Consider the following 25968-nt stretch of genomic DNA (forward strand, 5'->3'; position numbering starts at 1 on the left):
TAATATAAGGTAACAAAAGTAACTGTCATAATGATCAGAATCATTACAAAGTCAAGAAATTGAAATTTGTATAAAAGATGGGCAAGTTTGACAAGCAAAATCAGAGGGAAAATGAAATAAGGCAATGTGTCTGAATGAATCTATCAACTAGCATGTCTTTCGGATGCTGGAAGAACCTGCAGGAAACCCATGTAATGGCAGGGAAAATGTACAATCTCCACACAGATAGCAACAGAAGTCATGATTAAACACTGGGCTCTTGCTGAATTACTATTTCATGTTTAATCAGCATTATTGAATATTTTAGTGAGATCAAGGTAATGCAGTAAATATTCCCCACATGCATTTGCGGAAGGCATTTAATAAATAAAAGAATGATTAGCAAACTTTACAGAATAAAATGGAGCTTTTTTTCCATTCATTTTCTTGCCACAGGATGGAGACTTGGTACAAAGGGGCTCAGGGCAGACTAACCACAGCTGTTCAGATTTAGGAATTTGCTGTGATGGTGCCCACTGCAAGCCCAGAGCTCTCCATCAAGGTGCAGTGATATATCACCTTCAATTTCTCTGTAAAGGATTTATATTCTGCAGACTTTAGCATGCCAAGCTATATCTACTATTATACTGAATTATTTTTTTAAACTCACTTTAAAAGAACCAGCCTAAGCTGATCTGAAAACGGACTTTTGATACCAAAGCTGAAATTGTCCAATCCCATCAAGCTCAGTTCTAGGTGGAAAAATCTAAATATTGATGAAAGAGCTAAATTCTAGAAGTGAGGTGAAAGTGACTGCTCTTGACATCTAGGCTGTATTTGACCAGCTAGCTTTTTAGTACCTGTAAAACTGAAAGCACTGAGCATCAAGAGCAAAGTACTCCTGTGGCTAGAGTTGTCCCTTGAAGAAAAGGTGATGTTCATGATTATGGAAGTCAGTCATCCCAGTCCAGAATATTATTAGAGGAGTTGCTTCGGGCAGTGCCCTAAGTGGATGCACTTTCAATTGATTCATCAGTGACTTTTCCTGTCAAATGGGATGTTGGATATAACGCAATGTTCACTTGTGGCTTCTCAGAGAAGTAAGCCACCCACATTTTCATGGAGCAAGATTCAGACAACATATAATTGTGGATTGACAAGTAAAAAGAAATATTTCCCTCAGTGAAAGTGTCAAAGGTGATCTCCAACAAGGAAGCCTAATCCAGCATGGCCATGAAGTGACACCGCCATCATGAGTTCCCCCACCATTAACAACTTGGTATTACTGTTTATCAGAGATTAGGCAGGAGCAGTTGCATAAGTTGCCTCCTAACACTCAAAAGACCTAATTCAGGTATTTTATGGAGTGTTCTCCACTTACGTAAAAGATCACAGATCTAAGAACTACCTGACACAACCTTAAGCCCTGTGTTAATTCCCTTCATCTGAGGCACACTATGCTTGCAGTGCATACTACCTGCAAAATCCACCCAATCTACTCCTTGCAACTTACAAGCTCTAAGAGGGGCAAAGGCAGTAGGTGCATAGAAACACCATCATCTGCATGTTTCTCCGTCACACACTGTCCTGATTTGAAAATGTCATATATTTCATCTGTGCAACATCAGTGTGAACAAAAGATTATATGGTTCAAGAAGGTGATTCAGTGCCCTCTTCACAAAGACGGTCAGCAGTAGCCTAATGTTTTGAGGGTGAAATGAATTTCATATCTTCACATGATGACATCAAGTAATTGAATCTTGTGTGTTATCATTTTGCAAAAGTATTTAGAAGAATTTAAGTTGATTTAAGGAGATAAGTGGAACAGCTTTGAATGCCAACTTGTGTTACGGGAGGTGAAGTATTGTTATTTTACTAGCAATTTTGTATACTGTATATAATCAGAAAGGTGATGAGATTGGAGAGTCAAGAGAATGAAAGGGAACAAATACAAGATTGGCTATTAGTGTTACATCTGCCTGCTATATCTGAAAGTACAACCTTTGTATCAGTTTTAAGAAGATAAGCGTGGTGTTGCATGTGCCAGCTACAGTATGTAACGCCATGTTGATTTAATAAACATATAACCTGTTAAATAATCATTGAATTGTGACTTGTTTTGTTTTTGTTTAGCAACATACGTTTTCTCAAGTTGAAATCAATTTCCAAACCTCTTAACAATGAAAGGAAGTGAGGGGAGAATATGCAATTAACAATGATTTCATCCAGTAAAGGAGGCTTGTCCAGAATCACTTCCCCAACATAGTATTTTTTTTTCCAGAGTTCAAAGATAACTCAAGCAAATAGCTGTTACTTGAGCTGAGAAATATTTTTGATATTTGATACAACAAAAAAAATTGTAATTCGATTGCTTTTTGTCAATTGACCCATTTCTAATAGTTCTGCATATTTATAAATAATTTCAAATTTACAGTGAAAATGTTTCTAGGTATTCAATAATTACAAGGTTTTGCTGTAGCTAATGCGTGGAATCATGAAGTTCAATAGCATTCTTTATCAGGCTTTTTACTGTTTAATGCTATTTACTTGTTTGTCTAATTATGTTCTGTGTTTTTAAGTTAACAAAAATGGATTTTATGTTCATACAGCTACTTTAATACCACTAAGTTGTGTGGAGTTACTGCAGTGCAGATGCCCAACATGATGATAGCAAACTGTCAAAAATATAAAATCTGGCAAGTGAAAATCATTTATAAATTTAATAGCAATTCACAGTATACAGTTAATGAAGAGACAAAGTGTTCAAAGGGTTTTATTTGACTAAAACGATTTTAATTTGCCAGTTCACAATTTATTGTCTTTTCCATGGTCTATGCAAATAAGTTTTGTAATCCTACCAGATCAGCATGACTATGGTTGAATTCTTAATTTTTTTAAAAACACTTAAGTATGTTCTGCACAGGAAAATAACCAGAATTAGGAAACACTATACTAAGAATGCCTGCCTATTAATCAGATGGCTTGACTGTTATAGTGAGCCTGGGAAAATAGCATCTGCTGCAAATGAGCTAAAATTATTATGGCTGGTTATTTCATACAGACTTGAAATCTCCTGGCATGGTCATAGTATTGGAGATTTGTACTTTATTTTGAGATAACATATTTGGGATAGAGTTTTCCAAAGAATATGGAATACCTTTTCATTTTAATTGTTTAATGCTGTCACTAAGTTATAGTATATGATTTACTAACATAACAGGTGGACCAAATCTTAAACAGTTGTAAAGTATGAGAAAAGTGTGTCAATTGGAGATTTTGCAAAAGAACAAAGACTAGATTTCATTTTCTTCAATTTGCTTCACTAGAGCACCTCATCAAACCTGATGCTGATGTGGCAACAAAGTTCAAACGTCTTTCACTTGCTGACTGTACTATGGCTCCTTTTAATGCTGTTTAATAGTCATATCCTGCATGCCTATTTAATGACTTGTGAATGATATGACTTAAAGTTCAAAAGTTCATTAGTAAACTTTATTATCAGAATGCGAAAAATGTCACCAAATACAATCCTGAGATTCTTTTTCCTATGGGTTTATTCAGCAAATCTGTAGAATAGTAACTGTAACAGGATCAATGAAAGAGTAAGCGCATAGAAGACAAGAAGCTGCAAATGCAAATATAAGTAAATGGCAAAAAATAACGAGAGCATGGAATAACAAGGTAAAGTGAGTTCATTGGTTGTGGGAACATCTCAATAGATGGGAGTGCATTTACTAATTCTCAGATATTATAATATACAAGATTTCAACATGGTGTTGAGTTTCAGATACTTTTCTAGTTTTTAAGAAAAGGATTGCAAATTATTTGTTGGTTATGGTTTTTATTACTATGAAGGATATAATTACTAGGGAGTAGAAAGATTTTTAAAATCTTATTTCTCTCCTTTCTGCCCACAACAAAACCCAGTTTACTCGTGTTGGGTATTATGGCCATTCTTAAAGAAGTAAATTTCCTTACCATAACCCTATATTAGCTACTATTTCATAATGCTTTTAATAGCAGGCACAGCACAATGGGCCAAACAGTTTCCTTAGCTGCAACGATGTCAAATGATCAGGTAATGATTTCTGAATTGAGTATTAAGATCTGGGATGTGATATTGCAACTACACAAAACAGTTGTCATGCTGTGATTATGTAATGTTCTGGTCACCACACTGCAGGAAGGATGTGGTAGCATAAGAAATGGTGTAGAAGAAATTTACCAGGATGTTGCCAGTATTTGAAGGCTGCAGTAATGAGGAGAGATTGGATAGGCAGGGTTATTTCTCAGTGGAACATAGGAGGTTGTGTTTATAAAACTGTGGAGCATAAATATGTGAGAATGATGTGGGCTGATGTATTAGTGTACATACTGTAGGCATCAAGGTTAGAATGGATGATTTGAGCCAAAAGGCCAATTTCTAAGCTGTACAACTCTGTCTCTATTAGTCTACCTGTTTTCTTGTCTTGACCATGCTCAGATATGTCATTAGTAACACTGGGAAAATACAAAGTCATCTCCTTTTGTAGACAAAGTTGAAATAGAATGTTTTAAGTGCTGAGGTGTGGAGCAGAGGGGCCTGGATAATTTTGCACATGGATCACAAAGTTATTATGCAGCCGTGAGAAGAAATTGTGAAGATAGATGACGTGCTTTTCACCCTCTGGGTAGATGTCTGATAAACTTCTTAGATTTCAAACTACAGGTTGGCTATTTAGGACTGAGTTTTGAAGAAGTCTCTTCGCTCAGAGTGAGTCTTTAGACTCTACCAAAAGGAATTATGAAAAGAGTGCCGTTACTAGTCAGGAAAAATGTCACACCAGTGCTCCATCAGGACAGACTGGAGAACTTGACTAGTGAGGCATTATGAGTGGAACTGAGAAATAAGAGATTTATGACCACATTTATAGGGCTATAATACAGACCACCCAACTGTCTGCAGGATTTAGAGGAACAAATTTGTAAAGAGTCTATTGCAAGAAACATAAGATAGTTATATTTACATCATTTATTATTGTAATTTGCCCTTTACTGTGCCTATTCTCTTGTTTATTAATTATTGTACTGTCTTGCATTGTTTTGTGCACTTTATGTAGTCCTGTGTAGGTCTGAAGTCTAATGTAGTTTTGTATTGTTTAATGTAGCACCGTTGTTTCATTTTTACTGTGTACTGTACCAGCAGTTATGGTTGAAATGACAATAAAAGCAACTTGACTTGTTATAGTAGGGGATTTAAACTTTCCACATATTGCCTAGGAATCCCATCCTGTAAAAGGACTAGATGGGATAGCGTTTGTCAGATGTGTTCAGGAAGATTTCCTTCATCAAAACATAGAAGTCCAAGCGAGAGAGCATGCGATACTGGATCTGCTATTAAGGAATGAGACAGGACAGGCGACAAAAGTTTGCTTACTGGAATACTTTGCATTCAGTGACCACAATGTCATTAGTTTTAAAGTAAATGCATTAAAAGGTTATGTAATTTTTTTGTACCAGTTCTGGTTGCCTTTGCCAAAAAAATAGACTTAATTCAGATTTAAAGAACAATCAGAAAATCAAGTGTCTGATTGGTGATGAAAGTAGATTATATCAGTAGAGCATTTTGTTTGCAATCTGATGCCTCAGTTCCTTAGTCTGACCACTTAAATATAGTATTGTTTCATTCAATAATTGTACGACTCTTAGCTAGGCAAATCAGAATCACGTTTGCCTTAACAAACTTTTTTTCATTTGTTATAGAGGAAACCCAAGAGTTAAGGTAGCTACTGGGTACAAGGAGGAACAATGTGCTCCTTCCATAACTGTAGAGATGAAGAAGGTGCTAGATTTCCAAGCAAAAATCACAAGGTAATCTTTGAATATGATGCAAATCACATTGTATATTTTTAAAATATGCATTGTTTGTGACGCATAGAGATTTTCACTTTGTAGCTAGCTCTGATGCAACTTCATGTAATTCACAAAACTGAGTTCATTTTAAATGATCACTGACTAGATGCTTCTATGCTGTACTTTTCTATTCCATAAAATATCCAGGGGTTACATTTTCTTTTCCTTTCTATACAAATGAGGAATTTCAGTGTGTAGCTGTGATAACAGCCATTGAGCCACAAATGTATCTAGGTTTTATCTTGTGGTAAGTATGACTTCTGATGGGGTCTTTAATATGACAATGTAATATTTGGTTGGTTAATTAACGGTTACGTTTTGGAGCTTCAAGAGATTTTTCAAGTAACTTCAGAGATACCAACATGCATACATGAACAAAATTACAAATTAATTTGCTGCCCATGAAACAAACATTGGGCTATCCTTTTGATGTAATTTATGCCTGAAATATTTTCCATATTTTCTCAGAGAATAACAATTGGTTCAGCTTCTTTAAAATTGTTATATCAATTTTTTTTACATGCTTAGTTGGTTATCGTAATATTGCCCCATTACTGTGAAAAGCGAAGGCAATCTTAATTATCTTGCTCACAGGAGATTTTCTTAATGGCTTAATAGAAATTCATTAACATATTTGAGTTTTTAGACCAAAAGCAGAAAAAGCTAGAAGCACTCGGGAGGTCAGGGCAGTATTTGCAAATGGAGAAACAGGGTTTACTTTTCAGATTGACCTGAAATGTTAACTGTTTGTCTTTCCACATACTTTGCCTGAACTGCTGAGTGAGTCTGGCAGTATTTTTTTGTGTCCCATTGGCCTTCTTGATTAGATAGACTGTAAGTATCTGGCATCTGTTCTGGAGTACTGACACCTGTAACATTCAACAGGAAGGATATCATTAGCATTGTTTCTAACAATTGTAAATAATGTCTGCAGACTGCAGTCAATTTCAAGGAATTTAATGTAGGATTTTTAATAAAAATTGAGAATAGAATGTTTAGAATTGGATTTTCCTAGTTATAAACAATGTCTGTTTTTCTCTATTGCAGTGGATTAAAGTTTCAATTTAAAATATATTTTTCTTCCTAGTCTGCAGTCAATGCAGGATGATTTAGTAATCGCTACAAGTGATGGGATACTACATCTTATTCACTGGGATGGTTTAACAAATGGAAGAAAAGCCATTAATCTTTGTTCTGTTCCATTTTCTGTGGACCTCCAGTCATCACGAGGTAAGATGTTCACATTTCGTCATTATGACTTGTGGTGATATTTGCCTAGCAAAGTTGCATTTTAAGGTATCTATGCTTCCTGGATATAATAGACTATGGGAAGGGGAGGATCGTTATTTCATTCCAATTCACCCATCATGGCCGATGTAAATTCTATCACTCACAGAAGAATGATCATAGTAGAAGCAGCCTCTTTTTAAGAGTGTAATAGAAATGGGCAGTCAGCGTTTCAGGTCAGGATCCTTCATCATGACCAGTCCTACAGTCAAAATGAAGGGTCTGATCCTTAAAACATCGACTGTCTACTTCCTTCCATAGATGCTGCCTGACCCATTGATTTCTTCCAGATCCTTGTAATTATCCACCATCCTCCTTTGAGTTGAGTTTGCATTGGGCACTTCGGGCTGCTCAACGATTAGTTGCTGGTTTGAATTGTTTGTTCAGCAAGGGTTGATGAGTATTTGGCAAACTGCATGGCACTCACCAATTATGGTCTATGGGAAGACCATGTGACCATGTTTTAAAGATGGCACCAGGAACTGCAACTTTGCTCCTTTGCAACTTGGGAACTTTGCAGCTCCAAAGGGGATCATCAAATATTGTCATTTAGGCTCACTACAACTGAAATCTATAGTCACAGCCATAGATAGTTCAGTAAGAAATATTGTTTTAATTTTTTTTTAAATCAATTGATCTTCAAAATTATCAATCTCTGGACTGCAGACCACTCAAGTAGCAAGTGCAGTTTCCCTTTAAGAAAATGCAGCTGTTGGACAAAATTGAAATACAGGGCCTCTACTCCCTACTAGTTACTACCATCATGCACAGTTTATGGAAAACAAAATTGAAGACCTCAGAGCAAGATTGCAGCACCAGAGGGCCATCACGGACTGCTGTGTACTTTGCTTCACAGAGATATGGCTCACCCTTAGCATTCTGGACACGGCACTTCAGCCCAAGGGGTTGACCTTCCATCACCTGGACCAGACCACAGCAGCAGATAAAGGATCTGTTGGATAAAGGATGACAGATCAGCAGTCATGAGACAGTGCATCCTGATGCCTTCCTGATCATACAGGCAAACTGACAACCACAGTACCAGTGGTGATGACCATGAAGGTATAGTCAAGGGAGGCCGACGAGCGCTTATAGGAATGCTTTAAGTTGGTGGACTGGATCATAGTCAGGGATTCATCTTTGGATTGGAATGAATATGACACAGTTGTCACGAACTTTATCAAGACCCGTGTGGTTGAGTGTGTACCTTTGAGAATATACTGAACGTGCCCAGACCAGAAGCTGTGGATGAACTAGGATATTCACACACTACTGAGGGCCCAATCATGGTGTTCAAGACCTGTGATCCAGATCTCTACAAGAACTCCAGGTACAACCTTTGCAAGATTACCCTAAGAGTGAAAGAGCAATTCCCTGTGAAGTTAGAGACTGAATCCAATGCATGTCAGCTATGGCAGTGTTTGCAGGCCATTACTTACCACAAGCGAAACCTAACATCATAAATGCCTGTGCTGCTTCAGTCCCAGATGAGCTGAATGCCTTTTATGCACATTTTGAAAGGGAGAATAAAACAATACCTGTGAAAATCCCTGCAACATCTGGCAACACTGGTATCTTACAGCATGATACTTTTTTTCTTCTTGACAGGTCCTTCATTAGAGTTTGAGTTTGTATGTGTCCAGGATATGGAATACTGTGCAACCCTCGATGGTTTTGCTGTGGTTTTTGATGATGGTCGAATTGGGTTCATTACTCCTGTGTCCAGTAGACTTGCAGCTGAGGTAAAATAAGTTTTAGATCGTAATGATGTACAAAATAATACAGCATATTTTCATTTTATTTCAGGTGTTTAATTAATACTTGATGTTCCTGGCATTTTTGGAAGCTAAATTTTTATCATTAAATGCAACAAATAGGATTTTTCATTATTATTGCATGCAGCCTTGTAGTATTAGAATTTATAAGGTCTCTTCTCCCCATTTTCTCATGTATTTTCCATTGACTACACCTTCCTAGAATTCAAGTATGAGAGTAAAAGCATTCCTATAGGAATACAGTAGGCAAAAGGAAGTCAGCTTACAAAAAATCGCATATGGATGGTTTTCAAGGAACACAACTCTAATACAGATGTCAGCTGTAATCTGGATGAAGTCTTGTTTTGTATGTGGGATTAACAAATTCTGATTTACTTTACTTATAAAGGCACCCTGATTGTGTTGATTTTCATAATCATCATTTAGTAATGTTTCTAATACAGTTGTAACGTTTAAAGATCCCAAATGTAATATATTTTTAAAATATGCATTAAAACCCATATTTCATGCACTACCTATAACCAACAGTGTGTGTTGTCCTGGATCAGCTGCTATAATGAGTATAACTTATTTTCATCTGGCTAATTATTTGTTTAGCCTGTTGTGACTTACAACATTCATATATATGATAAATTGCATTTCTAAGTTTCTCTATTGCTGAAATATAGCTTTCAGTTGGATATAGAGCAAATCTAATGTCAAGGTATGAGAATAGTGGAATATGCCAAATGTATCCAACAAAGTAGGGTTCTGAGATTTGTTTATTCAGCTTCTAGCTGAATGGCCATAATGTTGTCAGAATGCCAAAGACTGTTGCAGAGTGACAAGATTCTTGTTATGATCAAAGTCTGTTCAGTAAATTGTATGTATGACATTTATACAACAAAATTTTAATTTTCAGGATTTTCATGGTGTATGGGCACAAGAAGTTACTGATGGAACTTGTGTGGCTATTAACAACAAGTACAAATTGATGGCATTTGGCTGTGCAAAGTAAGTCAACTTGTTGACATTAAAGTGCAATCTGTGTATAAAAAATTTTGCCACTGATGAATGGTGTACATATTAATTAGATTTTGGTATCATCATTTTGTAGAATGGTACAAAATTGGGGACTTTTCACTAGCATAGAGAGGCAAATGCAAGAATTATGCAAGGAATTGAAAGAGAAATGGTGACAGTATTTTCACAATTTGGTAAATTGGTAACAAAGAAACAAATTTGGTATTATGAAGGAGAAATCAAGAATAATACAATTAACTAGAATGCTCTATTGAATTGGAAACTAATGAAAAATGAGTTTATAATTGAAGTTAACACTGACATAGCTAAATGTGGCAATTGGTACAAAAATTGATGTTCTTGTATTTTTAATTATTGATCTTTAATGAGCATGAGACCATGAGGTTGTGGTTATTGTCGTAGTTTTAAAAGAAACACAATAACGGGTTTCCCTTCAAATCAAGTCGACGTGATAGAGAATACAGAATATAATTTTGTAATTGACTTTATTTGTGAAATTTATTGTCATGAACAAGTAAGCATATTCTGTATCATAATAATAACCCTGTAGACAGTATTAAGCAGTGTTTCAAAAGGCCCAGTGATGAATGGAAAATTTACAGGAATGTATGAATATTTTCTGGCAACTGATTTTATTTTGCATTCCACTAGTGGTTCTGTTTTAGTTTACTCAATGGATACAACTACAGGAAGCATGCAACTATCCCACAAGTTCGAATTAACTCCAAAACATTATCCTGGTAGGTATGAGATGTTAAGGCTTTTCTATGTAGAAATATAATCCTAGAATAAAGCTTTTTTTCCTTAACCTAACTAAAACACCATTGATATCAATGTTGAAACAATTAATCTCGGTTTTAAAGTTTATAATTAAAATTTATTTCAATCTAACTTGGTAAAACTGTTAAGTAATGAATATTCTTAAATAGATTAAAAGAACACGGGCAGTCTCACTGTATGTTTTTCCAAGATAAATAACGTAAGAAACATCTTTTTCATTAACTAATCTTTGCCCTTCTGCACAATCTTCACCTCACCAAACTCCACCGAAAAAATTGCTTAGTTTAATTACTGGTTGTATATTAACAGCACCTACTCTATCATGCTCAAATGAACTAGACAGAAATTATTAGAAACTACAGATGCTTGGCCAGAGTTTTAATATCAAAATGTCATTGCAGCTAATGTTAACAATATTTATTGTAAATTTTAGTCAACAGAAAATTACAAGATTAAATATATGCTTCCTCAAGTTTCAAGATTGATTAATGTCGTTTCTAGTGCACGAGCGTAAAGGAAAATGAAAAGCTTTATTTCAGTGTAACTTTTTCCACTTTAGTTTTGTAGTAAGCTATACCGTTCCCCTGCCCTCTATTACATGTGCATTAAGATAAGTAAAATTGTGCTGTTTGCTGCAAAATTACAGATCTTGCAAATGTCCATATATATACTCTTAACAATTTGATGAGCTGATAATTGTAAAATAATCTATCATGGCCCTGAAAATTAATTGATATGTATGAAGTCTTTACAGGTTTTAACTGTCAGAGATTTAAAAACATTTAAAAATTTTCCTCTTTTTTTCTACTAGTCTATTCTTATTTTCCAATTTGTTTCTTTTCCCCCTGATTTGACATTAAATAACGGTGGAGTGACTTTAACCTTTCTTCTCAGATGTTGAGCCATTTATTTTAGTGCTTTAATCTTACATGAGATGAGCAGTTGTTCGTTCCAATGACACAGACCCCTTGATCCCTTGTTTGCATCATTTGTTTGCACATACCATGAAATGAATTTTAAAAATAATAAATTGAAGCACATGTCAAATTGCAAGTAGATGGGATTTGCTGTAAATTGTAACACATTCTTGTTCTTCACACAAGAACCAAAAATAATCTAACTTAAGACTATGTAAAGAACATCAAGCCTCCTGATCTTCAACTGACATGACACTTGAGAGCATGATCATTATCTTAAATTAGTTTTATTTGTCACATATACATTGAAACATACAGTGAAGTGTGTTGCTTGTGTCAATGACTAACATAGTCTGAGAATTGGCTGGGAGCAGCCTTCGAATGTTGCCATGCTTTCAGTGCCAACATAGCATGCCCACAACTTACTGACTTGTACATCTTTGGAATGTGGGAGAAAACCGGAGAACCCGGAGGAAGCCCACTCATGTTGAGAGTGTACACTTACAGGCAGCAGCAGGAATTGAACCCAATTGCTGGTCCTGTAAATGTTCTGCTTGGTGCTGCACTAAATATCTTTAAGAGAAAGAAATGTGATACTACTAATCATCTTAAATACTGTGTGATTGTATATTGAGAACTTCACTGCATGTACTGCATTTCAATATTCATTTCTGCCTTTCTGTTGAACAGATATTTGGAACAAAACAGGAGCTGTGAAATTGGTCAAATGGTCACCTGATTGGAGTGTTGCTATGGTTACGTGGGATTGTGGAGGCTTATCCTTGTGGAGTGTTTTTGGTGCTCATCTATTTTGCACATTAGGTGGAGATTTTGCGTAAGTATTTCCTTCAGTAATTAAAAGTTCTGCAATGTTGTTGTAGAGGACTAAATGCAATGCAGAAATTGTATTCATAATTAGGTTTTCAGTACTGAGCAATGTAAATATGGCACAAGGTGACTTGAAAATTATTAAGAGAAAATTATTTGATAAGATACCACATAATACTTTGCATTTTGATTTTAGTTGAAGTCTCCAACATGGTTTCCAAAGCATTCCTTATGCCATATATATTTTTCTGCTGTGTGTTTCTTGTCATATGTTAAACACAGTGGCATACAGTTAGAATGCTCTTCAGCAAATTAGATCTTCAGGTTTTATTTTTCATAATTCAGTTATATTGTGTCTTTAATATTGCAAATACTTTACAATGTTACTTTAAGTCAAAGTGCCATACTCACAATGTGAGATACCATACCATACAAGATTCAAAAAGTAGGATCAAGGTTGGAATTGAAAGTTGTGAGAGAGCCTTGAGACTGAAAAAGTTGCAAACTTGATTTGATGCAATGACTGAGTTTGAATATGAGTATGTGGAATAATTTCACCAACAGTAGGAGTATGAAGGATGGAGATAGATGTTGCAAGTGTGTTGGTAGTTAATTTGTTGGTCCTGCTGGCCAAGCTGGAAAAAGGACTGTCTACGAAGAATTGCAAAATGTGATCAGTTTGAATCCTGCTTTCTGCTTGGTTAGCAGTTCCCAGTTAAGATGATAGCAAAGGCACTGTAATTGACTTCATCTTCCAGGTTAGGGATAGAAAATGCATTTGAAGTTCAGAATCTTGATTTACTGCAATGCATTTCCAATTTAAAGTTTCATTTGAGCACAGGAGATGTACCTAATGCAGGTTATCAACCTTCTGTCTTGGCTTGTGTGAAAATTATCTATGGAACTGGAATTGTACTCCAGAAGTACAGAAAAAAATTCAGAAATATCATTTTGAGATATTGTCCTTAATGTGTAAAATTAGAAAATTCAGCATTTATTTGCTGAAATGTATTGATTAGCTTAAAGACTAGGAAATATGCATTAATGGTTAAGAATTACTAGAAGTTATTTTTGGAAGCTTGTACATTTATATAATTAATTATTTCTATAAATTACCTCTTTGAAGGCATTATTCTGATGGCACAAAAAAGGATCCCATTAAAATCAGCTCTATGGTGAGTAGAATTCAGAGGTAGTGAAAGTCTTGTTCACGGTGTTTGAAAGTTATACTGTCTTCTAATGTATTGTATATTAAGTAGAGACACATTTAAGAAAACTGTGTTCAATGGGAAAAGATAGTGATCTTTTGAGAAAAAATTGTTTATAAACAAATTATTCGTGTTTTTTAAAATTGCAACGTAAGTTTTATTCGACAATGACCTATCAGTAATGTATATGCACTAGTGGCCACTTTGAAGTATCTCCTGAATCTAATGAAGTGGCCACTAAATGTATTCTCATGGTCTTCTACTGCTGTTGCCCATCCGCTTCAAGATTCAACGTATTGTGCATTCAGAGATGCTTTTCTGTACACCACTGTTAGTAACGGGCGGTTATTTGAGTTACTATCACCTTCCTGTCAGCATGAGCAAGTCTGGCCATTCTCATATAACCTCACTCATTAACAAGGTGTTTTTGCTGACAGAACTGCTGCTCACTGGCCGTTTTTTGCACCATTCTCTATAAATCCTAGAGACTTTTGTATGTGAAAATTTCAGAGGACTAGCAGTTTCTGAGACCCCTGCAAACCACCCCATCTGGCACCAACAATCACTCCATTGTTAAAGTCACATGGATCTCATTTCTTATCAATTTTGGTGTTTGGTCTGAACAACAACTGAACCTCTAGACTAGTGGTCGCCAACCCATCGATCGCGATTGACTGGTCGATCTTTGAAACTTTCCCAGTAGATCCCGAAAAAAAATGAAAAATAAATACACAAATACTGTTGAGAGATTGTTTCCGGGTTGCAAGGTTTTCGTTCCGTTCTTTCTGCCCAGTGCGCATGCGCATAGCTCCCCCGTACTGCACTGTGTACTTCAGTGAACCCCAACCACCGGGCCGCGAGGAAACAATATGAGTCAGCTGCACCTTTCCTCATTCCCTGTCAGCCCACTGTTGAATTTGAACGCACGCAAGGTAATCAGTCACCTAAATGCAGTGATACTCTTGCTCCAGTGTTTGCCTCGCACAGCCGGCGAGAACCGCCAATGCTACTGTCCCGGAGCGCGGCCGGCAGGAAGTGCTAATGCTACTGTCCCAGAGCACGGCCGACGGGAAGTGCCGATGCTACTGTCCCGGAGCGCGGCCGACGGGAAGCGCCGATGTTACTGTCCCGGAGCGCGGCCAGCGGGAAGTGCCGATGCTACTGTCCCGGAGTGCGGCTGGCGGGAAGTGCCGATGCTACTGTCCCAGAGCACGGCCGACGGGAAGTGCTGATGCTTCTGGCCCAGAGCACAGCCAGTGGGAAGTGCCGATGCTACTGGCCTGGAGCGCGGCCAGCAGGAAGTGCTGATGCTTCTGGCCCAGAGTACAGCCAGTGGGAAGTGCCAATGCTACTGGCCTGGAGCGCAGACAGATGGGCGCCGGCTCTGAACCTGTTTAGCACACCGAATGTTTGTGGGGAACCCAGTGCTAAAATATTCGCAGACGACCTAATTCGGGCTCAAGGTTTCATAAGTATCAGAGCAGCTACCTCGATGCGATCTAATGAAGCAAACTTTTCTCGGCCTATAGATCCTACAAGGGGGGTGGGCGTGAGCCTGTTGCTCTCCTCACTTGCTCTCCGGACTGTGAACGCCACGGCCCCGGTACGGGGACCTCTGGCCCTGGCCTTGTCCTCTCACCCCACCTACGACCAACCGCATCTGGCGGCAGGCGGGCAGAGGCTGGAGTTCAGGCCGGGAGGCTGTCTAATGAGGCAATGAAGCCCTCAAAACTGCCTCAGTACCCTGAGTCCAAGCAGCCCACACTTAAAGACAAACCTACTGAGTTTTTTCAGCGGAAAAAACATGAGCAGCGCGGGACAACAGCTAAGTGCCGAGAGCAGTAAAAACTAAATTGCTTCGAGTATCGCTATATTCCCGTCATGTTTAACACCCCCCCTCGTCAGCTGGTCCGCAAGAATATTGTCAAATATTAAACCAGTCCACGGTGCGAAAAAAGGGTGGGTACCCTTGGGGTTTATATATTACTTCTACTTCCGGGTTGCGGAGTTTTACTTCCAGTCTTTTCTCCCCCTCTCCCCCAGTTGCCATGCATGTAACTAACCAATCTGGAGTCGATCTCACCTTGCACTAAGGCCGAGGTAGGGGACCTTGGGCTTAAAAAGGTTGGTGACCACTACTCTAGACCATGACTCCATACTTTTATGCATTGAGCTGCTTCCACATGATTGGCTTGGATATTTGCATTAATGACAAGGTGTACCTAATAAAATGGCGACTGAGTGTATATGGGGAGTGATTCGTAGCTGTGTTTTTTTTTACATTGTATAATCTCATGCTTCTGAGATGAAGGGACATAGTGTTCCCATTGATTGGAACAAAACTGAAAATTGTTGTTTTTGGAATATTTGGTGGTTTCAAATTTGTTTTTCTTATTTCTTGTATTTTAAAGCTATTTTGTGTTCACAGAGCTGGGGTGCAGAAGGCTACCACCTTTGGGCAATTTCCAGTGATAACACTCAACAAATAAAAAGTGACCTGGAAAATAAAAGTGTGATACAGCAAGCAGAAATTCTTCAATTTCAATTCATCAAAAGCGCTCTAACGGTTAATCCCTGCATGGTAGGTTACAAGCTAATTTTTTTTATTAATTACACACTAGAAAAATATCTTTGTTTTATCCATTATATTACTACCTTCTGAGCAGTACATTTTGGTCACAAATATTTCTCATGAAATTTAAATGAAGTACAGGTTGAATACCCCTTATCGGAAAATCCAAAATTTGAAAACCTCTGTAATCCAGAATTTTTCTGAGTGCTGACATGACATCACAAAAGGAAGGTTCCACAAGGTGCTGAGGAAGTTCCCAGGCGATGCACACCACAGCCAATTCTGAGAAGTGACCTTACATGTCTAATGAACAAAAGTTAATGGAAAAATAGGAAAAAAACTGCACAAAGCAAATAATGAATATCCTGAATCAAAAGAGTGGATTCGTTAGTGTTGGAGTGAACATATGCTGCTTAGCTTTACCAGTATATTGATCATGAAACAAGCAAAGGTCTAGCCTGACAAACTAAAAATTAGAGGGAATTGTAAATATTTTGCAGGCTGGTTGGAGAAATTTAAGAGAAGGCACGGCATTAAATTTTTAAAGATTTGTGGTAATAAAGCATCTGCTGATCATCTGCAGCAGAGAATTTTGTTGATGTATTTGCCAAGATCGTCACTGATGAAAATCTATCATCAGAACAAGTCTACAATGCTGATTGTTTTTTCATCTTGCATAAAATCTGAAAAAAGGTAAAATACAAATACAGTGTACTATAACCTTTTTATCAAACCAGGACATCATAGGTGGAGATTAAAAGCTTGCTGTGCTGTTTTTGTTATCTTGCACACATGATATTTTCATTTTGTTAATGGTATGTAATAATTTTTATTGTTAAGTATGTCTGTGTGATGAGCAAGTGTAAAACAAAGACTACTTACTGGTAGCACATAAATTCAGTTGAAGTGATGGCAATCCCAATCTATCCTCATTATATATTCCAAAATCCAAAACACTTACTGCCCCAAGCATTTCGAACAAGGGGTATTCAACCTGTATTCAATGTCATTTCTAAACTTTGAGTTACCATCTCCTTAACAAGTTACTGAAATATCTCTCAATTGTACATAATTAGTGACTAGCTACAAAGTTCCCAGGACATCTCAGAAAGGCAGCATCCATTATCAAGTATCTCCAGTACTCAGGGTATGCTCTTTTCTCACTGTTACCATCAGGTAGGGGTACAGAAGCCTGAAGGCACCCGTTCAGTGATTCAGGAACAGCTTCTTCCCCTCTGCCATCTGATTCCTAAATGGACATTGAATCTTTGGACACTGCCTCACATTTGAATATACAGTATTTCTGTTTTTGCACTTTTTTAATCTATTCAATATACATATACCGTAATTGATTTACTTATATTTTTACTTTATTATTTTATTTATTTTTTTTCTCTCGTTCTGCTAGATTATGTATTGCATTGAACTGCTGCTGCTAAGTTAACAAATCTCACGTCACATGCCAGTGATAATACACCTGATTCTGAAGTTTAAGGGAATGAAAAAAGAACGAAAAAGGAAAATCTATGATCATGTGAATTCCCGAAAAGATTAAATTCCCAAGGGGTTTTAAATGAGACAAGGTTTAAGTCACTGAACATTTGTGTCTATATTTTTTATATCTGTTTCTCAATTCTCAGGGAAGATTTGTTGTTTTGAGTGTTAAACTTCTGAATATGGTTAATTTTGCAAGCTGAAAGGAGATGTTAAAGTGCTCTTGGTTGAAGTCTGTGAGCAGACCACATTGTACACAGCATAAAGCATTTAGGTAAATGGAAAAATATCAAATAAATCACTATAGCCCATAACTGAAAGGTTCCAAGACTTTGAAACATCTACATGGAGAGGTGCTGTGCTGGTATCAATCAAAAATGGACCAGGCTACAGTGGAAGAAGCACTGTTTTTGGAATACTTAAAAAAGAGTGGAAGATATGTTTGATGGTCTCATTATGTGAGACAGTGTTTCCCAAACACTTTTTTAGCCCAGTGCCCCACTAAAGCACCTTCATACTTGCCAGCCACCCCTCTTGGGCACAGTATACTATCTGGCACCCCATAGTGTAAGAACATGTCTACCATATGATAACATGAGAAAAATAATTTTGCTTCAAATTTTTTTGTCTTTAAACCTAGCTTACACAGTACCTGTGCACTGACGAAGGCTTTCAATATCAATGTGATCCTTAAGCTTGATGGTTTTTAGCAAGAGTTGAAATATCTGGTTCAAGTGAGAGCAAAAGCCTTAAAGGCCAATTTATATGACTGTGTCGAATCTACGCCGTAGGTACGGCATAGCTGCATGCCCTACACTAGTGGTCACCAACCTTTTTAAGCCCAAGATCCACTATCTCGGCCTTAGTGAAAGGCGAGATCGACTCCAAATTGATTAGTCACACGCATGCGCACTGGGGCAGAAAAGACCGGAAGCAAAACCCCACAACCCGGAAGTAAAAATAATGCATAAGCACCAGGGGTACCCACCCTTTTTTGCACCATGGACCGGTTTAATATTGACAATATCATTGCGGACCGGCCAATGGGGGGGAGGTGTTAAACACGACCTTCACAGCTCTCGGCACTTAGCTGCTGTCCCACCCTGCTCACGTTTTTTCCGCAGAAAAAACTCAATGGGTTCGTCTTTAAGTGCAGGGTGCTTGGACTCAAGGTACCAAAGCAGTTTTGAGGGCTTCATTGCCTCATTAGACAGCCTCCTGGCCCAAACTCCATCCTCTGCCCGCCTGCCGCCAGACGCCCTGGCCAGGTGTGGCTGGTCATGGGTGGGGTGAGAGGACAAGGTCAGGGCCGGGGGTCCCCGTGCCGGGGCCATGGCGGTTGCAGTCCAGACAGAGTGGCCAGCCGAGCAAGGAGAGTGAGAGGCCCGCGCCCGCCCTCCTTGTAGGATCTATCGACTGACAAAAGTTTGTTTCATTAGATCGCAGCGAGGTAGCTGCTCTGATACTTACGAAACCTTGAGCCCAAATTAGGTTGTCTGCGAATATTTTAGCACCAGATTCCCCATGAACATTCGGTGTGCTAATCAGGTTCAGAGGCGGCACCCATCTGTCCGCGCTCCGGCCCTATAGCGTCGGGTCTTCCCGCATCTGCGCGTTTAGGCGACCGATGACCTCGCATGGGTTCAAGTTCAACAGTGGGCGTGACAGGGAATGAGGAAAAGTGCAACTGACTCATATTGTTTCCTCGCAGCCTGGTGGTTGGGGACCACTGAAGTACACTTGTAGTGTGGGGGACCTTTGCGCATGCGCACTGGGCAGAAAGAACAGAACAAAAACCCCGCAACCCGAAAACAATCTCTCAGCAGTATTTGTGTACTTATTTTTCATTCTTTTTCGGGATCTACTGGGAAAGTCTCAAAGATCGACCAGTCGATCGAGATCGACGGGTTGGTGACCACTACCCTACACCATAGTCTGACGCGCACTTCCCCAAAAATGTAACTACGCATCGTGGTGACACAGACCGCAACAACTGTGATTGGTCCACTTGGTAGTGTCGCATTTCCTCCTATGCGTTTCCAGTTGCAGCAGCTTCTCCGCCATTTTCAAATGGAGAGAGAAGAGGAAAATGATTTGAATGTCTTCCCTCTTTTCTGCATTGCAGTAATTTCAATAAAAGTAACTCTTGTTCAACATTTATTAGCTCCAACTCTAACATGATGCACTCAGTTCCAGCCGCTATTGTTTAAAGTACACGAAGAAACTCAACACAGTGGCATAGAAACCCCACCACCAACTAGTGTTTTGGTGGTGAATTGCAGAGCAACGCAGACACACCAGTGCACAAGTATAAATGCTCACAATGGCGTAGGCCACTTACATAGGCTACGGCGTAGAGCCTATGCAGAAGTATAAATCAGCCTTAAATCTCCACACAACAATATCCAAGTGGCTTCTGTTTTTTTTTGTGAGTACATGGTTCACTGCACTGAAGCCTTTTTCAACAAGTTAGGATGGAATTACAATGAAGAATAGCTTGGTTCTTCTCCATAGACCAGGAAACTTTGTATGACTGTGTAGCCACAAACCACAAAGACTGACATTTTTTTGAAGAGTTTTTGCTTCTTTATTCTGAATTTAAATAATTTCTTCTTGGAAGCTCTCTTCCGGTACTTCCACTTGCAAAGAAATGGATTAATTACCCAGTCTGGATTTCAAGATCATTCAAATCCTTAAATTGATTCTGAAAATCCTTCTTCAGTGACTGCAGGTGTAAACAGTACTCTTGTAAATCACCATCTGTAAAAAGAGAGTGCCATACTTTCCATGCAGGGAAACTGAGAACATTCTCCTCCCATTGTTTTGCTTACATATTTCCAATTTTCCTATAAAAGTGGACACTGCACTTTTGCCTCGATTAAATTGAAATTCTCAGCCTGCAGTTTCATATTTAGAACATTCATTTTGTCTAGGTATGCCACATCTCCACGTAGAAGTTTAAGCTTGTTTCCCAAGTTCTTGTTGACCTTGAGTAAAAATTCAACAGTTGAAAAGATCAAAGAAACATTTTAAGCAGCAGCCTTTTGACAACCAACGCACTTCAGTGTGAAGCAAGTGTTCAGACTTTTTGTTATCTTGGCATAATTGGCAAAATTTTCTGCTATTTAATGGATGAGCTTTAATTTTGTTGATAGCAGATATTACAAGAGTCAGGCTTGAAAATCACTGGCTGAGGTTTTTGGCTGTGAGATGTTGACGATAATTACACAATGGATTGCAAACAGACTTGGAATTTCTTTTTCCATAAATGCCACTAAACCATCATGGCAACCTGTCATATGGTGCTCCATCTGTGCACAGGAAATCATTTTCATAATCAGAATACTTTTATCCTCAGTACACATTTTGAGCTCGTCATAGACTGATTCTCCATTGATATTTGTTTTTAACTTTTTTACAATGGAGAATTTCTTCATAAACTTCTCCATTTTTGTTAAACCTTACATATGCTATTAGCAATACCTCATTGTCTCACACGGTCAACTAATCCAGTTGTTCCCCATATTCTGTTTGTTGTAGCTCTGTGCATAGTTGATAGTGTCTTCACTCATTTCGTCAACACAATGAGCTGTAGAGTTATTACTCAGAGGAATTGATTTTAAAATACTGGTATCCAATTTGAGAACAGTGGTGAGCACTTCTAATACAACAGGCATTATTAATCTTTCACCAAGTGTATGAGACCACTATCAAGGCCATTTTTAGCTTTCTTGGCAAATGACTGGAGCGTGCAAAGCTTTTCAAATGCTTCTTTCATCTTCTGGAACTGGGTAATACCATAAGTAGCCTTTTCAGGGTGTCTTTTACGAAGTGTTTCTGCTATCTTGATGGTTTAATGGCTTCATTAGACAGTACAATATTAAAAATAGGATATGTGGGGCATCGTTGATTTGACAGGAATGGAATAAAACTATATTCCAGGTATGTAACATTGTATTGACGCACTCTCTGCAGTTTCTGTTTCTTAGCAGCATTAGAATTCAAGGTTTCAACACCTTCAGACTCAGAGATATTTATCCATCATTTATAGGGCTAAATTAAAATAAAGAAATAACACAAACTGGAAGTGCCTATCAGGTGTTGACGATGGCAGTGAGTTATAAGTGCAATGCTGGTAGTGGCACACAGAGGAAGGTCAGGTGAAGATGAATTCCGCACATATGAAGCCAAGGTTGCTTTGAACACCTCAAGAGGAATCCTTGGGTTTGGCAGGTTTACTGATTAGCTCTATTTCATTTTTTAAAAATGTCATTTTAAAAAAAATTGGATAGGTATATGGACTGGAAAGGAATGGAGGGTTATGGGCTGAGTGCAGGTCAGTGGGACTAGGTGAGAGTAAGCATTCAGCATGGACTAGAAGGGCCAAGATGGCCTGTTTCCGTGCTGTAATGGTTATATGGTTATATTTCACTATTTGGTTCCAGCCACCACTGTATCGTTATGCAACCTGTTTTCCATAGATCTGTAGAGAAATTTGAGAGGGTGTACTTAACTTACAATTGTTAAATTGTATGAACTTGGTCAGTGCTGCAAGTCAAGGAGAACTGTTGGGCACCCTGGTTACTAATTTATGCATCCCCAATTATGCCTGTTTGGTTGGTATGGTCGGATGAAATTGCTGAGTTTCAGGTGCATTGTGATGATGAGTGCTCACTGCCTGCAGAGCTGTGGTTGTTCCAGTGCCTCAGCCTTTTATTTACCTACTCTACTCTACTAATGGTCGGTCAGGTCTCATGCCTCAAGTTAGGGTGCCACAAAGCACCCCCACCCCAACTACCCCCCTCCCAAACATCCCCCTGGCAATTTCTGCTTCTTCTAATGCCCTCGTAGGACACGTAACCAGCCCCATTGAGAGTTACTAACGTAAGAGATGAAGAAGATGTTTTACTGAACTCAAAAAGATACAAGCAAGGATGTAATGTTGAGGTTTAGACCACACTTGGAGTATTGTGAGCAGTTCTTGTCCCTTTTCTAGGAAAGGATGCAGGTATTAGAGAGGTTCCTGAGAAAGATCCTGGGAATGAAAGGGTTAACATCTGAAGAGCATTTGAATGGTCTGGGCCTGTACTCGACTGAACCTCGGAAGAATGAGAGGGAGATTTCGTTGAAACCTGTGGAATATTGAAAGGTCTAGATAGAGTGGATATGAAGAGGATGGATCCTATAGGGGGGCAGTCTAGGACCAGAGGGCACAGCTTCAGAATAGGATGCCCATTTAGAGCAAAAGGAAAGGGAACCTCTTAATTCAGAAGATGGTGAATCTGGAATTCATTGCCACGGACAGCTGTGGATGCCAAGTTATTGGGTATATTTAATGCAGCGGTTAATAGGTTATTGATTAGTAAGAGCATCAAAGGTTACAGGAAGAAGGCAGAAGAATAGGGTTGGGGTGGACCAAATGGCCTATTTTCCTCCTTGTGTCTTAATGTTCTTATTGTGTAATTTTCTAAGCTGTTAATCAACATTTATTTGTAACAATGCGTGTTAATGCTGTGGGATGAATCCATCAGAAAGATAACTTATTGATACTTTAGCAGAAACAATTGGCAAGTCAGTTAATCTATTAACTTTTTCTGTAATGTGTTTTTATAGTCCCTCCCACCTGACGAGAACTTTGATCTTTGTTTCCCACCTGACGTGACAATGTCTCTTTAAAAATTGCTGTTTTCCGCTATTGTCTACTTTTATAATTAATTGCTGTAATTTGATGTTGGCTTGATTATTTTATAACACCAATGGACTTTCAAGAATGTTACTGTTTTCAGAAACTGAATAATCAACTTTATAAAATGTTGGAACTGCCATTTAACTATTTAGAAAGATTTATTTCAGTCAAAAACAAACATTTCTGAACACACTTCTATACACAGGGAAATACAAGCAATCTTTCCCCTTTCTGTATCAGAATCAAGTTTAACATGGAGTCATAGAGAAGTACAGCTTTGAATCAGACCCTTTGGCCCACCTAGTTCATGCCAAAACCACTTAGACTGCCTACTCCCTACTTCCATCAGCCTGCACTGAGACCATTGCCCTCCATACCCCTACTATCCATGTACAGTTGCAAGAAAAACTTAGTGAACCCTTTGCAATTACCTGGTTTTCTGCATAAATTACCCATAACATCTGGTCTGATCTTCATCTAAGTCACAATAACAGACAGACACAATCTGCCTAATCTAATAACATGCAAACAATTGTACTTTTCCTGTCTTCATTGAACACATTGTTTAATCATTCACAGTCCAGGCTGGTAAAGGTATGTGAGTCCTTGTATTTAATAACTGGTGGAACCTCCTTTAGCAGCAGTAACCTTGGCCAAACGTATCCTGTAGCTGCACAATAGCGAGGAGGAATGTTAGATCATTCCTCCATACAAAAGTTTCTCAGTTCACCAATATTTCTGGGATACCTTGCATGAATAGCCCTGTTCAGGTCATGCCACAGTATCTCAATTGGGTTAAGGTCTGGACTCTGACTTGGTCATTCCAAAACAAGGGTTTTCTTTTTCAACTATTCTGTTGCTGATTTACTCTTGTGTTTCAGATCATTGTCTTGTTGCTTCCAGTTGCATCCAACTTCCAGGTGAATGTCCTGATACAACTGTGAATTCATTGTTCCCTTAATGATTACAAGCTGTCCAGGCCCTGAGGCAGTAAAGCAGCCTCAAACTATAATACACCTTCCAACATGCTTCACAGTTGGGATGAGGTTATGGTGTTGGTGTGCAGAGCCCTTCAAATACAGTGGTATGCAATTCTGTTGAAAAGTTCAACTTTTCTCTCATCTGTGCAGAGCATTGTCCCAGAAGGATTGTGGAACATCTAGGTGGCCTTTTGCGAACTTCAGATGTGCAGCAATGCTTTTTTTGGAGAGCAATGATTTCCTTTGTGGTATCTTGCCATGAATACCATTCTTGTTCAGCGTTTTTCTTATAGTGGACTAATGAACAGAGACTCATGGCCTTCTATCCTCCTGTCAGATTCCCCCTTCTCCAGTCCTGTATCTCTTTCACCAATCAACTTTCCAGCTATTTACTTCACCCCCCCCCCTCAGTTTCACCTACCTTGTTGGTCTTCTTCACCCCCCCCCCCCTCACTTTCTTACTGGGCTCCTCATCTTTTTATTTTCCAGTCCTGGTGAAGGTTTTCAGTTTGAAGCATCAACTGTACTCTTTTCTGTAGATGCTGCCTGGCCTGCTGAGTTCATAAAGCATTTTGTGTGTGCTGCATGAGCAGGTTTTAGAGCTTTCAGCTGGTCTTTTGTTGTTACCCTTGGATTCTTTTTTTCCTTCAGCATCACACATTGGTGTGATCTTCGCAGGATGTTCACTTCTAAGCAGAGTAGAAACAGTACTGAATTTCCTCCATTTGTAGACAATTTCTCTTACTGTGTACTGATGAACACTCAGGTCTTTAGAAATGCTTTTGTAACCTTTTCCTGCTTCAAGCATATCTACAATTCTTCTAAGGCCCTCTGAAGGTTGCTTTGATCAAGGCATGGTGCACATAAACAGATCTTTCTTGAGAAGAGCAGTAACCTGACTTTGTGTGTCTGTTTTATGGGGCAAGGCACCTCTACAACCCACACCTCCAATCTCATCTCATTAATTGGAACACCTGACTCCAAATAGGTTTTGTAGGAGGCATTACTCCAGAGGTAATACTTTTTTTGAACCTAGACTGTGATAGCTTAAATGCTATACTCAGTATTGACAAGAAGTAGTACAATTGTGTGTTATTAGTTTAGGTAGATTGTATTTGTGTATTATTGTGACTTAGTTGAAGATCAGACCACATTTTATGAGTTAATTAATGCAGAAAACTAATGCATAATTGCAAAGGGTTCACAAACTTTCTTCCAACGTTACCTTTTCAAACTTATCTGAAACATTGAAATAGAGCTTGCATGCACCACTTGTGTTGGCAGCTCATTCCACACTCTCGTGACCCTTTGAAGAAGATTCCCCTCATGTTAACTTTGAACTCATCACCTTTCATCCTTAGCCCATTACCTGGTTGTAGTCCCACCCAAACTCATAGGAAAAAGCCTGCTTGCATTTACCCTATCTATATCCCTCATAATTTTGTATACCTCTATCAAATCTCCTCACAGTCTCTAGGTTCTAAAGAATGCAGTCCGAGCCTTTTCAATCTTTCCTTATAAATCAGGTCCTCCAGACCCGGCAACAT

At 38.5% G+C, this 25968-nt stretch overlaps 2 protein-coding genes across 3 annotated transcripts in view; one reads left to right on the forward strand and one right to left on the reverse strand.

The window, feature by feature from the left end:
• Nucleotides 1–25968, forward strand: part of ric1 (RIC1 homolog, RAB6A GEF complex partner 1) — a 139356-nt gene that overhangs the window by 58260 nt on the left and 55128 nt on the right. For both annotated transcript variants that reach the window (XM_059974635.1, XM_059974636.1), the window contains exons 4-11: nucleotides 5722–5829; nucleotides 6959–7101; nucleotides 8767–8900; nucleotides 9835–9926; nucleotides 10608–10696; nucleotides 12344–12488; nucleotides 13608–13656; nucleotides 16118–16270. In XM_059974635.1, coding sequence (XP_059830618.1) covers nucleotides 5722–5829; nucleotides 6959–7101; nucleotides 8767–8900; nucleotides 9835–9926; nucleotides 10608–10696; nucleotides 12344–12488; nucleotides 13608–13656; nucleotides 16118–16270 — 913 coding nt within the window. The remainder of the gene's footprint in view (nucleotides 1–5721; nucleotides 5830–6958; nucleotides 7102–8766; nucleotides 8901–9834; nucleotides 9927–10607; nucleotides 10697–12343; nucleotides 12489–13607; nucleotides 13657–16117; nucleotides 16271–25968) is intronic.
• LOC132396765 (endoplasmic reticulum metallopeptidase 1) overlaps nucleotides 8767–25968 on the reverse strand; it is a 133777-nt gene continuing 116575 nt past the window's right edge. Inside the window, exon 16 of the mRNA XM_059974640.1 lies at nucleotides 8767–8895. The gene's annotated coding sequence lies outside the window, so the exon portion shown is untranslated. The remainder of the gene's footprint in view (nucleotides 8896–25968) is intronic.

Source organism: Hypanus sabinus, chromosome 7, assembly GCF_030144855.1.
Source record: "Hypanus sabinus isolate sHypSab1 chromosome 7, sHypSab1.hap1, whole genome shotgun sequence".
Taxonomy (NCBI): Eukaryota; Metazoa; Chordata; class Chondrichthyes; order Myliobatiformes; family Dasyatidae; genus Hypanus; species Hypanus sabinus.